The 16048-nt window shown below is 43.2% G+C and overlaps 1 protein-coding gene across 1 annotated transcript in view; it reads right to left on the reverse strand.

Moving 5' to 3' along the window:
* The window catches only part of LOC144510907 (uncharacterized), a 347486-nt gene that overhangs the window by 298253 nt on the left and 33185 nt on the right, over positions 1 to 16048 (reverse strand). The window contains exon 3 of the mRNA XM_078240963.1: positions 14694 to 14906. Within this exon, the coding sequence (XP_078097089.1) occupies positions 14694 to 14906 (213 nt within the window). The remainder of the gene's footprint in view (positions 1 to 14693; positions 14907 to 16048) is intronic.

Genomic DNA, 16048 nt, shown 5'->3' on the forward strand with positions numbered 1-16048 from the left:
GCTTGACACATTTATTTGTCTGGCTAAAAGGATGGTCTCTTTCCTAATGTTCACAATTAAAGGGCTGGTTTCTCCAGGAGATGGCTGACATTAAATTAATATAGGACAGAGTATGCCGAGTGGTGTTCCGTGCCACACATTAGATGTATTATTTATGGTTCTGTAATAAAGTACATTTATTATTTCTCATCTTGTAATTTAGTACAGTAGATACATTATATATTTCCAGTTAGTCATTACAGTACAGAAGGTACTTCCCATTTGGTAACTCAAATCCATGCCGACTCCCTGTGAACAATCGAGCCAGTCCCATTCCCTTTTATATCCCCATTCCCCTGCAAATTTATTTCCTTCAAATACGCACCCAATTTTATGAAGTCATTCTGAATTTCTATCCTGTACTGGATATCAGATGTCGAATTTTCAAGTAGAAATTTCAGACAGAATGTGATGTCAAGGTCTGACAAAATCACTCGATTCATCAGGACTTGAATATGATCACCTTTTGAACCTAAAAGGAGAAATGTTTGTTTATTCTATCAGCTTCAGAAGGCTTTAAACATCAATGTGACTAAAAAGTGTGATACACACTCGACAATGTATTCCAGTGTGGTGTCTGTGGAAAGAGATTTAACCAGCCTGAAAAAAATTGCAACATTTACAGTTGGTAAGAACTGTAATCACACTATGTATTTTTCAGCTGATCATCAAACCTAAGAGACACAAGGACACCTGCACTATGGAGAAGCCATGGGAATGTGGGGATTGTGGGAAGGGATTCAGATGCCCATCTGTGCTGGAAATTCATCGACGCAGTCACATTGAGGAAAGACCATTCACCTGCTCAGTATGTGGGAAGGGTTTCTGCACTTCATCCCAACTGCTGACACACCAGTGAGTTCACAGCGGGGAGAGGCCATTCACCTGCAGTGTGTGTGGGAAGGGAATTCACTCAGTTATCCAGCCAGCTCAGACACAATGTCACACACAGCAATGAGAGACCCTTTAAATGCTCTGTGGGAGTGGCTTCAAAAGGGCTGCACATCTGATGTCCCACCAGTGCATTCACGCTGAGGCGAGACTGTTCAGCTGCTCTCACTGCACAAGGAGATTTAGAACATTATCCATGCTACAGACACACCAGCGAGTTCACACCAGGGAGAGGCTGTTCACCTACTCACGCAGTTATCCAACCTGCTGACACATCAGCGAGTTCACATTGGGGACAGGCCATTCACCTGCTCTCAGTGTGGGAAGGGATTCAGTTCATCATCCCATCTGTTAATACACCAGCGAGTTCACAGCAGGGAGAGACCGTTCACCTGTTCTGCTTGTGAGATGAGATTCATTCAGACATCACACTTGCTGACACACCAGCTAGTTCACACTGGGGAGAGGCCATTCAATTGCACAGTGTGTGGGCACCGATTCACTCAGTCATCCAGCCTATTAAGACACAAAGTCACACACCATTGAGAGACCCTTTAAATACTCTGACTGCGGAAGCAATTTCAAAAGTGTTGAATATTTAACGATCCACCAGCGCATTCACACTGAGGAGAGACTGTTCAGCTGCTCTCACTGCACAAAGAGGTTTAGAATGTCAGCCGCCCTGCGGAGACACCAGCGAGTTCACAAGTGATGACGGGTTGGATTCTGCTGTTATTGCTGCTGTTAATCACATCCAGGGACTGAACCATGTTCATTCTGACAGTTGGTGAAGTGGGAGGGTCGGAGGGTTTCTTTCTGCTGGACTGGCCAGTCTCACGACTTTGCTTCCAGTGGGCAGATGCTCTTTGAGCCTGGGAGAGCACATTGCCACTGAAATGATCCACAAAAGTTGATGAAGGACATTTATTTTATCCTGGAGAGTAAATAGTGTTTTTCCCACCAAGGCAATTTTGATAAGCTACAGAACAACATATCCTTCCACGAATAAAGCTGATTGTTCTATCTGAAGATCAGTAAGAAAGCTTTTGTCTTCCACCAACTGTATTTTTCAATCAGTGTATCTTGCATTAACCAAATGTATTAGTTAAAGATTGCTGTATGAATGAGCCACCAGTCAGTACCAGAAGATTCAATAAGTAGTCAGCCCTAATTGAGTTACAATTAATCAATAATAACTCAGTAATTATAATTAAAGGCTGGGTTTTATTTGCTGTGTTGACCCTCAGACTCGGTATCAACTGATATGATGGACAGAGAGACAGTTACACAAGATATTTTGTAAAACGTATTCTTTATTAATATTTGAAACAGTAGATAATGACTATTGGTATCATTATGATTTTGATATATCAAACAGATATATTGATTATGCTTAAACATTGGAAAGTTGAGATCGATGGGAAGTTAATCACTTAACCGTGCCCATCCAGGGACGCCAAATGTTGACCTCAGACTATGGTATCAACTAATGTGGCAGACTAAGAAACACTAACACAAGATATTTTGTACAACTTACTGTAAATGTTTAAAATACTAGATATACATTGAACTGCTCTATATTATACTTGTTAGAATATTGATTATTTCTTACAATGAATCAGAAGACTCAGGGCTTAGACCCAAATACTACCCATTGCAAGATGAGATGATCAGTCTCTCTTATAAGTCTTCTGAGTCCCGGACCCAGGGCTTCCTTAAGTGATGGTTCTTCCTGCAGGTCTTCACTGCGGAGGCTCCCAGCCTCTCCCTGTTCATCCAGTTTCTCCCAGCATCGAGAATGTTCTTGGTCACGTACACCCATGGTCTTGGGTCAACAGTTTGCTCATTTACAGTTGCAAACACAGGATACATCTGCTGTCCTTGTTCTTCTTATCTGTCCTTGCCTAGCAATGTTCGCAGACGCAGCAGTTTCATGTTGAGTACGTCTTATCACACACTGCTTACTCAACAGGCTGCTTCTGCAACTACAGCTGTTTTCACAGCCCCTATGCTTGTGTAAGATTGGCTACTTTTCTCATCATGCATTGTAGATGTTTAACTCTTAGCCATCCAGCTACAGGCCCCCTTGGATCCGTTAAGCTGTGTTACATTTTAGTTATATCTATCATTTGATCATGTTTTCTCTCATACAATTCCATTTCTAACTTCCCTTCCATCTCACCTTTCCAATGTTTAAACATAATCAAAGTATACATCTGATTCATTAAAATCATAATGGTACTAATAGTCACAATGTGTGAAGTAATTCTTATCCACGGTTGTATCTGTACGTTTGTTTCCCAACTCCAAATATCATATCACCAGTTGGTTACTTGAATCGTTTCAACCTTATGCCCAGTTTCCTCAGCTTTCTGAATGACTCTGACAAATATTTGGTAGTTTTAGCTAGCTGTTTATTTGACCCATCACAAGTCCTCAGGTAAAAGCCGAATGTTAGTTAAATATTTTTCAAAATATCTAAATTTTATTTGATTTCTCCAGAGACATTCATAATAGTTTCTTCCCTCTTCTGTATGTCAACCAACTCGATTTGGCTGATCCTGGCTGGTATCCAGGATTTAAAACAGAGAGTGGTTGTCATCTATTATTATTTCACTTAGTCCTCTATTTTTTGCAGTCTCTTGTGTCTTTGTCTTGAAACATTAGGATGCGAGTAGAATGAAAGTTTTTTTTGTGTAAAAGTTAAATCAAAACTGCCATGTATTTTTTAACCATGTTTGGGCAGACCTAGGGAACAGGATGTTCATGGAGATTTTAGTAGTCAGCAGGCTGTGGTCAGGAAGAAGTGCACAGATGCAGGTGAGGAGCTGAAGAAGTAGCAGCACAAGAGAGAGAGAGCCTTTTTTTCAAAAAACTGCTCAGCTAAACATGAAGTATTGAAGACAGGGCAGTTTGTGAAAAAATCATTTTCTGCATTGAACCAAAGACCATTCCCAAGTCCTGGTCGCTGAAGATGTTCGGTGTGGTAGCCAATGGCTAAATTTGGCCAATTGACTTATGGGTGTCATTTTGGAAATGGATGAGTCTCAGTGGGTTCAAGTTAATGGAGAAAATAGTGCTTTTGGGTTTGTGGTCTGTGAAGGGCTAAGGACTATTAAGTTTTTGGGATAAGATTGTTTGTTTTGATTTCCTGTCTCTATTTTCTACCTTAATCCCACTAGTTATTATCCTATCCCCATCATGAGCCCTGAAGAAATATTACAGTCCAATTAAATATTCTCCTATCTTTAAAATAGAAATCAAACATTCCATTTGATTCCCGGCAGTAACGTGTTTATTGTTTGTTCTTTATCATAAATAACATCCTCATTTTTAAAAGTGGAAGAGAGAATGTCCGGAGTGCATGGGGTTCTTATTATGCTGGCTGCTTTTCTGAGACAGCGGGAAGTGTAGACAGAGTTAATGGATGGGAGGCTGGTTCACGTGATTGACTGGGCTACCTTCACAACCCTTTGTAGTTTCTTGTGGTCTTGGTCAGAACAGCCATATCAAGCTGTGATACAAGCAGAAAGGACACTTTCTATGGCGCATCTGTAAAATTTGGTCCACTTATTGCAATGACAGTGAATGGACATCAAAGAAGCAGACCAGAAACAGAACCCTCAGGAGGCCCCAGTCAGACCCAAATAAATCCGAATGTTAGAAAACAAACAGTACTCACAGGTGTCTGCTGTCCACGGGGACTTCCCTTTAATCAGAACCGTCAGTGGATCCTGTTCCTGACGCCAGGTTGCTGTGGGACAACTGTCCAGAGTTGGTGAAAATTTGGGAATCTTTATTACAAACATGCCGTGCAATGCTTCAGTGAATTGAAGCATCTGAAAGAGCAGTTACAATAAGATACGTTTATACACAGCACAGTTACAGCTGACCAGGCTGTTTTGTCTGCGAGTTAGTGTTAAAGTACAGGATGGACAGAAAACTAAAACAAGGTATACATGGGGAGGTAGTAAATTGGATTAGACACTGGCTCAATGGAAGGAGCCAGAGAGTGGTTGTGGAGGATTGCTTCTCTGAGTGGAGGCCTGTGACTAGTGGTGTTCCGCAGGGATCAGTGTTGGGTCCATTGTTGTTTGTCATCTATATCAATGATCTGGATGATAATGTGGTAAATTGGATCAGCAAGTTTGCTGATGATACAAAGATTGGAGGTGTAGTGGACAGTGAGGAAGGTTTTCAAAGCTTGCAGAGGGATTTGGACCAACTAGAAAAATGGGCTGAAAAATGGCAAATGGAATTTAACGCAGACAAGTGTGAGATATTGCACATTGGAAGCACAAACCAAAGAAGAACGTACAGGGTAAATGGTAGGACTCTGAAGAGTGCAGTTGAACAGAGGGATCTGGGAATACAGGTACAGAATTCCCTAAAAGTGACGTCACAGGTGGATAGGGTCGTAAAGAGTGCCTTTGGTACATTGGCCTTTATAAATCGGAGTATCGAGTATAAAAGTTGGAGTGTTATGGTAAGGTAATATATAAGGCATTGGTGAGGCCAAATTTGGAGTATTGTGTACAGTTTTGGTCACCTAGTTACAGGAAGGATGTAAATAAGGTTGAAAGAGTGCAGAGAAGGTTCACAAGGATGTTGCCGGGACTTGAGAAGCTGAGTTACAGAGAGAGATTGAATAGGTTGGGACTTTATTCCCTGGAGCGTAGAAGATTGAGGGGAGATTTGATAGAGGTGTATAAGATTTTGATGGGTATAGATAGAGTGAATGCAAGCAGGCTTTTTCCGCTGAGGCTAGGGGAGAAAAAGACCAGAGGGCATGGGTTAAGGGTGAAAGGAGAAAAGTTTAAAGGGAATATTAGGGGGGGCTGCTTCACGCAGAGAGTGGTGGGAATGTGGAATGAGCTGCCGGATAAAGTGGTAAATGCGGGGTCACTTTTAACATTTAAGAAAAGCTTGGACGGGTTCATGGATGAGAGGGGTGTGGAGGGATATGGTCCAAGTGCAGGTCAGTGGGCCTAGGCAAAAAATGGTTCGGCACAGACAAGAAGGGCCAAAAGGCCCGTTTCTGAGCTGTAATTTTCTATGGTTCTATGGTTCTAAGTCAAAAACAGCTTGCACCCATTGGCCACAGTAACTTCATCTCTAGCTAAACACATCTAGGAAAACAATGTAGGCTAGGGGTTGTGATGGAATATACAACAAGGGATATTTCATAAATATAACTCAGTTTATAGCTCACATTAAATTTACTGACTCTTTATTCCAGAATAGAATGGATGGGCTGAATGGCCTCCTTCTCTGCCCTTATAACTCAATGATAGCAAAAACACTATTTACTTTCCAGGATAAAATAAATGTCCTTCATCAGCTTTTGTGGATCATTTCAGTGGAAATGTGCTCTCGCAGGCTCAAAGAGCATCAGCCACTGGAAGCAAAGTTGTGAGACCGGTCAGTCCAGCAGAAAGAAACCCTCCGACCCTCCCACTTCACCAACTGAATGAACATGTTTCAGTCCTGGATGTGATTAACAGCAGCAATAACGGCAGAATCCAACCCCTGGAATCACTTGTGAACTTGCTGGTGGCTCCACAGGTAGGATGACTGAGTGAATCCCTTCCCACACTGGGAGCAGGTTTTTCTTTGATTAATTCATGGGACATGTGTGCCACTGGCTGGCCAGCATTTATTGTCAATCACTGCTTGCTCAAGGGCTGTTGAGAGTCAACCACATTGGTGTGGCTCTGGAGTCACATGAAGACCTGACCAGGTAAGGATGGCAGATTTCTTTCCCTAAAATGACATTAGTGAACCAAATGGGTTTTTCCGACAATCATCAATGATTTAAAAGGTCATCCAGCCTGCGGATGTGCCAGCAAGTACACACGGGGGAGAAACCATGCACCTGCTCTGTGTGCGGGAAGGTATTCACTCAGTTCCCCCATCTACAGACACACCAAACAGTTCACACTGAGGAGAGACCAGTCAGCTGCTCTCACAGCACAAAGAGCTTTAAAAGGTAATCCAACCTGAGGGAACACCTGTGAGTTCACACTGAGGAGAAACCATTCGCCTGCACTGTGTGTGGAAAAGTATTCACTACTTCATCCAACTTGCTAAAAAACAAAACCACTCACACTAATGAATGCTCTGACTGTGAAAGTGGCTTTCAGCTCTCAGGAACTGATGTCCCACCAGCGCATTCACATTGAGGAGAGGCTGTTTTCCTGCTCTGTCTGTGGGAAAGGATTCAGTGATTCACCCAGTCTGCGGGCACATCATTGAGTTCACACTCGGGGTGGACCGTTCACCTGCTCTGTGTGTGGGAAGGGTCATCCAGCTTGGTGAGACACAATGTCACTCACACCAAGGAGAACCCCTTTAAATGCTCTGACTGAGAGGCCGGCTTCAAAACCTCTCAGGAACTGATGATCCACCAGCACATTCACACTGGGGAGACTATTCACCTGCTCTAACTGCTCAAAGAGGTTTAGAATGTCTTCAGCGCTGCTGAAACACCAGTGAGTTCACACTAGGGAGAGATCATTCACCTGCTCCATGTGTGCGAAAGGATTTACTCGGTTATTCAGTCAGCACAGATACAAAGTCACTCACACCCAGGACAGACCTTTTAGATGCTCTGACTGTTGGCGTGACTTCAAAACCTCTCGGGAACTGATGTCTCAACAGCAAGATCACATCGGGGAGAGACAGTTCACCTGCTCTGTGAGAAAGGATGCACTTGGTAGGCAAACTTGGTGAAACACCAGTAAGTTCACAAGTGATTACAGTTCTGGGATTATTCTTGTGGATCTTTCTTGCCCCTTCTCCAGTGCCTCAATTTCCTTTTTCTAAATGGAGATCACAAAGAGAACATAGAACAGTACAGCACAGGAACAGACCCTTCGGCCCACGATGTTGTGTTGAACATGACACCAAATTAAACTAATCCCTTCTGCCTGTCCTTAGTTCATATTTCTCTATTCCTTGCATATTCATGTCCTTATCTAGAAGGCCTTAAACACCTGCCTCCACCATCACCCCTGGCAGTGCATTCCAGACACCTCCCACTCTCTGTATAAAAAAAACTTGACCCTCACATCTCCTTTGAACTTCCCCCCTCTCACCTTAAGTGCATGTCCCCCAGTATTAGACATTTCAACTCTGGGAAAAAGATTCTGACTCAACCCTGTTTATATCTCTCATAATTTTATAGGTTTCTATCAGGTCTTCCCTCAGCCTCTGCCACTCGGAGAAAACAACCCCTGGTTTGTCCAGCCTCTCCTTATAGCTCATACCCTCTAATCCAGGCAGCATCCTGGTAAACCTCTTCTGCACCCACTCCAAAGCCTCTACATCCTTCCTATAATGTGGCGACCAGAATTGAATGCAATATTCTATGTGTGGCCCAACCAAAGTTTTATAAAGCTGCAACCTGACACTTGTTCTCAATAAAGGTAAGCATGCCATATGCCTTCTTTACCACCTATCTACTTGTGTGGCCAATTTCAGAGAGCGATGGACTTGAACCCCAAGATCCCTCTGTACATCAATGCTGTTCAGGGTCCTGCCATTAACTGTATTCTTACCCTGAACATTTGATCTCCCAAAGTACAGCACCTCGCACATGCCCAGATAAAACTCCATCTGCCATTTCTCCGCCCATATCTCCAGCTGATCTATATCCCACCATATCTTTTGACAACCTTCTACACTATTTACAGCTCCACCTAGCATTGTGTCATCTACAAACTTACTACTCACCCATCTACATTTTTATCCAAGTCATTTATATATCACAAACAGCAGAGGTCCCAGTATGGATCCCTGCGGAACACCATTAGTCACGGACCTCCAGCCAGAAAAACACCCACCAATACTCTCTGACTTCTTTGGGAAAGTCAATTCTGAATCCAGCGGCAAAGTCACCGTGAATCCCATGCATCTTAATCTTCTGGATGAGCCTACCATGAAGGACCTTGTCGAAAACCTTACTAAAATCTATGTACACGACATCCACTGCTCTACCCTCATCGATCACCTTCGTCACCTCCTCGATAAAATCGATCAAGTTAGTAAGATGTTGACAGTACTCCCACTGCAGTCTTGTGATGAAAATATAGACTGGTTCGGTGAAATGTAGATAACAGGTAGAATTGATATCTAATGAGGACTTTATCCTTTAGAATTGAATAAAGGGTTCATTGCTACTAACAGGTAAAGAAGGGCTAAAACCTTACCCAGAATCCTTTTCACACACATGTGGACATCTCTGAATCTGACCTACACCAAATAGAATGTTACACAAGGGGCTGGAATTCACTTGGATTTCTTAACAACCTTTCAATATAAATGTCCTGGTACAGACTGTGACAAAGAACACAACAGACAGCAAGAACCAGGAGGAACCTTTTATCCAGAGAATGTTACTAACCAGGCACAGGAGGGTCCCAGGAAAAACAGAACATTTAATTTCTGTCTGTTTCACAATTTAAAATGACTGCTTCTTTAAACAAAGAAATGTTTAAAAACAGCATTGTGATATTCCAAGTTCAACTCAGTAAAAATGTTTATTTATTCGTCACAGGTAAGGCTTACATTAACACTGCAATGAAGTTACTGTGAAATTCCCCTAGTCACCACACTCCGGCGCCTGTTCAGGTCAATGCACCTAACCAGCATGTCTTTCAGACTGTGGAAGGAAACCGGAGCACCTGGAGGAAACCCACGCAGACACGGGGAGAACATGCAAACTCCATATAGACAGTGACCTAAGCTGGGAATTGAACCCAGGTCCCTGGTGCTGTGAGTCATCAGTGCTAACCACTGTGCCACCCAACCGTGTCCAGGAAAGGGGCACACTGATGTGTTTTTATTTTAAACAGGAGGATCCATTGAAAAGCAGCTCTGGACGATACGAGCACCTCCTGACCTACTTTCAATTCATTTCAAATCACCCATCGCTTTCCGTGAAATATTCTTTATTCTTTCCTGGGATGTGGACACTGCTGGCAAAGCCCAGCATGCATTGCTCATCTCCTAATTGCCCTTGAATGGAGTGACGTGCTCAGCCATTTCAGAGGGACAGCTAAGAGTCACCCACATCGCTGTGTGGGTCTGGATTCATATGTAGGCCAGAGCGGGTAAGGACGACAGATCTCCTTCCCTATTAGGGAACTTTAATAAGGCAAACCAGACAGGTTTTTACAACAATTGATGATAGTTTCATGGCCGCCATTACTGAGACCAACTTTATATTATTCCAGATTGATTCACTGAATTCAAATCCCACCAGCTGCCTGTCCCCCAGATCCTTGGCTGGGTCTCTGCATTACTCGGCCAGCGAATTCCCACTACCCCACCACCTCCCCCAAATGGAATAGTCCACACAACCCTTAGCTAAACAAGAAGGAGAAAAGAGAAAGGCTTTGACCTTTCACAGAAAGCGTGCAGTTTGCAGTTAGTCTCGAAGCCATCAGCTGTGGGACCAGGACCTGTGAACCAGCTGTGGGACCAGCAGCTGTGGACCAGCTGTGGAACCAGAAGCTTAGAGGACCCTGAGGAACCAAAGCTGCATCTAATGTTTAAATCCCTCATCAAGAAGGCAGTGAAGCTCAGGCTTGAACTGAGGAGTTCACAGTTTTGAGATCGTAAAGGAAAGTTGGAAGGTTGTTCAGCCAAAAGCTAATGAAAGGATCCCCATAAAAGCTTGCAGATTATCTGAAACACTGGGGAGAATTGAAGTGAATTCTGGGAATGCTTTGACATACTTTCCATATATTCCCAGGAACAGACGTGAATGAACATTCAAGATATTGTTAAGTATCAGGGAAATCTTGGGGGTAGAAGTTAAAAAGTAGAACTGAGTTTATAAACAAAGTCTTTCAAAACTACAGTGTTAAGTGTGTAGTGTTAGTTTTTAATTTTCTTTTGTTTTATATATCCAATAAAGTTAGCTTTTGTTTAAGTGCATAGAATTTTGTGGCATAATTCTTTCAGTTGATCACTGTGTGTTCAAGTTTGTCTTTAAACATTAACAGTCCCATTCAAGATCATAATGATACACACAGAAAATATTTCAAAACAAATCAAAGTTGAAAATATATAATTTCCCTTATTTTGCGTTGCTTAGCCAGCTCTGCGTTCAGTCATTTTATTTAGATTTAAAACACTGGTCTTACACCCACACTTCTCCCATTCAAACAAAATGTAAAATTCTATCCTATTGTAAGATCTGGGTTTGGCTCCAATCTCAATTGCAATAATCAATCAATTACCCATTGGAAGAAGTTGTGAAAGGAATCTGCAGTTCCTGACTAGTTACAGATAATTCGGGTACAAATATGTTGTCACAGAATTTATTAATTGTAATAAGTACAAAATCACACTACTTCAATACAGTGGATCAGTCCGTTCACTCTGAAACACCAACTCTCAACTTCTGGTTGACTGTGGCTGTCTGCTGTTCTGTTGACCAAAGTCTATCTTCTGACTTCATGTTGTGTTGTGTTGTGTTGTGCACCGAGCTCCAGAAAATTGTACCTCATTAACCCTCGCTCGCAACTAACTCTATGCGGTATTCGATTATTCAGCTTTGTCACTAGTTTCCTATGGTTCTGATTGGCCCAAATAGCACATGATCAGTTCCCGATTGGTTAAATGGTGCATGATCAATGGCCGATTGGTCCCTGAAGGATATTGGTCATCTTGCTGATGTCACTTTCCATTAACACACAGGAATCATAGAATCCCACAGTGCAGAAGGAGGCCATTCGGCCATGGAGTCTGCACCGACCACTATCTCATCCAGACCCTATCCCTGTAACCCCACGTATTTAACCTGCTAATCCCCTGACACTAAGGGGCAATTTAGCACAGCCAATCAACCTAACCCACACATTTTTGGACTGTGGGAGGAAACCGGAGCACCTGGAGGAAACCCACGCAGACATGGGGAAAATGTGCAAACTCCACACAAACTGTTGTCCAAGGCTGGAATTGAACCTGGGTTGCTGGCGCTGTGAGGCAGCAGTGCTACCACTGTGCCACCACACCATCTCAGTCAACTTGCTGCTATCGCTTCTCATTAACTCCTAACTGAATTAATCCAGGATCTCAGTAATTTGAGGCAACATCCTTTTCTTTATTGCTTTTCCCTGCTGCTGTAGTAACTTTAAAGCTTTTCCACTGAGACAATAAGGCAGCACAAGGTAATTTGTGTGTCTGTTTCTTTGTAATAGGAGGACGTGTGGTGTCACTTTCTAATGATTGATGTTCATCAGACTCATCGACCTAACTGTTACATCTGAGGTGTGATGTGTAATTTCTTAGTGACTGCTGATGCCTGAAGCAAGTTACTTAAAGACAAATAACTAAAAGTACAAGAGATACACAAACTTAAACTAATACAGCAACTACTACAGAACATAGAAAATCTACACATGAAGGTGATTGGTTTGCTAAAGTTCAGGAAGCAATATACACATTACAAAATACCATTTCCTATCAATACATTTTTTATTTATTTTTATTTTATTTATTATTGTCACATTAACATTGCAATGAAGTTACTGTGAAAATCCCCCAGCCTTCACAATCCGGCGCCTGTTCGGGTACACTGAGGGAGAATTTAGCATGGCCAATGCACCTAACCAGCACATCTTTCAGACTGTGGGAGGAAACCGGAGCACCTGGTGGAAACCCACCCAGATATGGGGAGAACATGCAGACTCTGCAAATACAACAGCTCAAGCGGGGAATCAAACCCGGGATCCTGGTGCTATGAGGCAGTAGTGCTAACCACTGTGTCACAGTGCGCCCTACAGTTCATGTTCATAAGAAATAAAAGTCACAGAAAATACATCATGACAACACGATTACAGAAACTGATAATCAAACCCACACTAATCTGTTAATCGGCATTGACATTCCCAATTAAACTACAAGAAGCTTCACATGTATCCTCTAATCCTGCCATCAAATGTAACAGATTCTCATTCAGCATTGGTCCTGTCGTAAAACTATCAAACGTAACCCTACTTTGGCCTAAGGCGATATGGCACACGACACTTATCAAGTAAGCGTGCAGCTGAAGACAGAGACTCACACAGTACGATCCTGTATTGAGTGAATTGATTCATGTACTTAGATTCTGTGATAACTGAACATAACTAAACCAAAACTAGTAACATTACTAAACATGGTCTTCACCACAATATTATGATCGCTGTTGTCTAGATGCTCCATCACCACGTTTATTGTTAATAAATCTGTCTCACTGCACATTGATGTCTAGGATACACAGATTCCTGGTTGGATCTAGAATGAACTTCTCTCAGAAATTGTCCCCAAAACACTCTGTGAACTCATGTTCCAGGCTGCATTTGCCAATTGGATTCTCCCAATCTCCATTACATAAAACTCACCCATGATTATTGCACTGCCTTAATTACACGCCTCATTTATTACTTCCTGTACACTCTACCTACAGTGTAACTACTGTTAGGGGCCCATTAACTACTCTCATAAGAGACCTCACACTGTTACTATTTCTTATCTCGATCCAAACTGATTCTAGTTCCTGATCTTTCAGGCTAAGGTGGTCTCTCAGTACTAAACTAATGTCATCCTTAATTAACGGGAGCAATCCCATCACCTTTTCCTAGCTTCCTGCCATTCCAATATGTCGGATACCCTTCTACATTTAGAGCCCAACCTTGGTCATCTTTCAACCAAGTCTCTGTTATGTCTATCAGGACACACACATTGATCTCTATCCACGCTGACAATTCATCCTTTTTGTTACAAATGCTGCATGAATTTCAATCCATTTTCAAGGATTCAATAATCCAATAAGGATTTCAGGAGAAACCTCTTTACCCAGCGAGTGGTGAGAATGTGGAACTCACTACCACAGTGAGTGGTTGAGGTGAATAGCATGAATACATTGATGGGGAATTTGGCCATTTGGCCCATCAAGTTTGCACTGACCATAATCCCACCCAGGCCCTATCCTCATAATCCCACGTATTTACCCCGCCAATCCTCCTGAGACTATGGGGCAATTTAACACGGTCAATCAACCTAACCCGCACATCTTTGGAGTGTGGGAGGAAACCGGAGCACCCGGAGGAAACCCACGCCGACTTTGATTTGATTCATTATTGTCACATGCATGACACGGGGAGAACGTGCAGAGTCTGCACAGACAGTGATCCAAGCCGGGAATCAAACCTGGGTTCCTGGCACTGTGAGGCAGCAGTGCTCACCTCTATGCCTCCATGCCACCGGGAAACTAGATACATAAACGAGGGAGAAAGGAATAGAAGAATACGCTGATGGAGGGAGATGAAGAGGGGTGGGTGGAGGCTCACATGGAGCATAAATACTGACATAGACCAATTGAGCCAATTGACCTGGTCCTGGAACAGAGACAAATGTATTTATTTTAGATCTACCTGTAGTGGCAGGGAAAACACTATTTATTATCCAGGATAAAATAAATGTCCTTCATCAGCTTTAGTGGATCATTTCAGTGGAAATGTGCTCTCCCAGGCTCAAAGAGCATCAGCCACTGGAAGCAAAGTTGTGAGACCGGCCAGTCCAGCAGAAAGAAACCCTCCGACCCTCCCACTTCACCAACTGTCAGAATGAACATGGTTCAGTCCTGGATGTGATTAACAGCAGCAATAACAGCAGAATCCAACCCCTGTAATCACTTGTGAACTCCCTGGTGTCTCAGCAAGTTATGCGAATTACTGAATCCCTTCCCACACACAGAGCAGATGAATGGCCTCTCCCCAGTGTGAATTCGCTGGTGTTTTCGCAGGTTGGATAACTGAATGAATCCCTTCTCACACACAGAGCAGGTGAATGGCTTCTCCCCGGTGTGAACTTGCTGGTGTGTCTGCAGTGTGGAAGAATAACTGAACCCCTTCCCACAGTCAGAGCAGGTAAATGGTCTCTCCCCGGTGTGGACCCGTTGATGTCTCAGCAGTGTGGATGACCTGCGAAACCTCTTTGTGCAGTGAGAGCAGCTAAACGGTCTCTCCTCAGTGTGAATGCGCTGGTGGAACATCAGTATCTGACAGCTTTTGAAGTCACTTCCACAGTCAGAGCATTTAAAGGGTCTCTCATTGGTGTGAGTGACATGGTGCTGCAGCAGGTGAGATAAACGGGTAAATCCCTTCCCACACACAGAGCAGGCGAATGGTCTCTCCCCGGTGTGACTGCGTTGATGAATTTCCAGCTCGGATGGGAACCTGAATCCTTTCCCACAGTCCCCACATTTCCACGGTTTCTCCATGGTGTGGGTGTCCTTGTAACTCTCCAGATTTCGTGATCTGTTGAAGCCTCATCGACACAAAGAACAAGTGTGTGGTCTCTTCCTGCTGTGAATGGTGCAGTGTATTGTCAGGCTCTGTAACTGGTTAAAGCTCAGTGCGCTGGAACACTCACTCAGGAGTGTGTGTGTATCAGTGGTTTTTGAAACCTTTTGAAACAGACAGAACAGAGAAACATTTTCCTTCTAGATTCAAAGGCAGATAATATTCAGGTCCTGATGAGTGATTCTGTCAGGTCATGACGTGGTGCTTGGTTTGAGATTTCTGTCTGTAAATCCTCACCTTCTGATATCCTGAAAAAGGAGTGTACAAAAGTCGTCACTGTCAGTACAGGATAGAAATTCAGAATAGGCAGTTTCCATGGAACATTGTTTCCTCTCTCATTCCCCAAAATCTCCATCCCACACACTCTCCCTCCATTCTCACTCTGCTGTATCGAATATTCACCCTCCCAATTCTCCTGAAGGTGCTGATTGAGGCTGATTGACAGATCCATGCTCACTGCTTCCTGTCCTCCGCACAGAGAACTGAAAATCTCCATGCAGGCGGCCAGACAGATATCTGTCTCTATGACTGGACTAACAATGTGTGCAATATACAGACTGGATTCACTTCCTTTCCCTTCAGTTGCTGCAAGTCCCCAATTTCCCCCAGAATGAGAAAAGAAATGGAAAGGGGGAGAAAAGCAAGTGTTTTACTCACAGATGTTGGCCTCTTTTAAGGCAGGAGGAAGTTTCAGTCTGTCTGAAGCTGAGTCTTCGTTCACACAAAGCCCGCACACTGATTGGCTGGAGGACCGTGGTCCT

Source organism: Mustelus asterias, chromosome 23 (assembly GCF_964213995.1).
Source record: "Mustelus asterias chromosome 23, sMusAst1.hap1.1, whole genome shotgun sequence".
Classification (NCBI taxonomy): domain Eukaryota; kingdom Metazoa; phylum Chordata; class Chondrichthyes; order Carcharhiniformes; family Triakidae; genus Mustelus; species Mustelus asterias.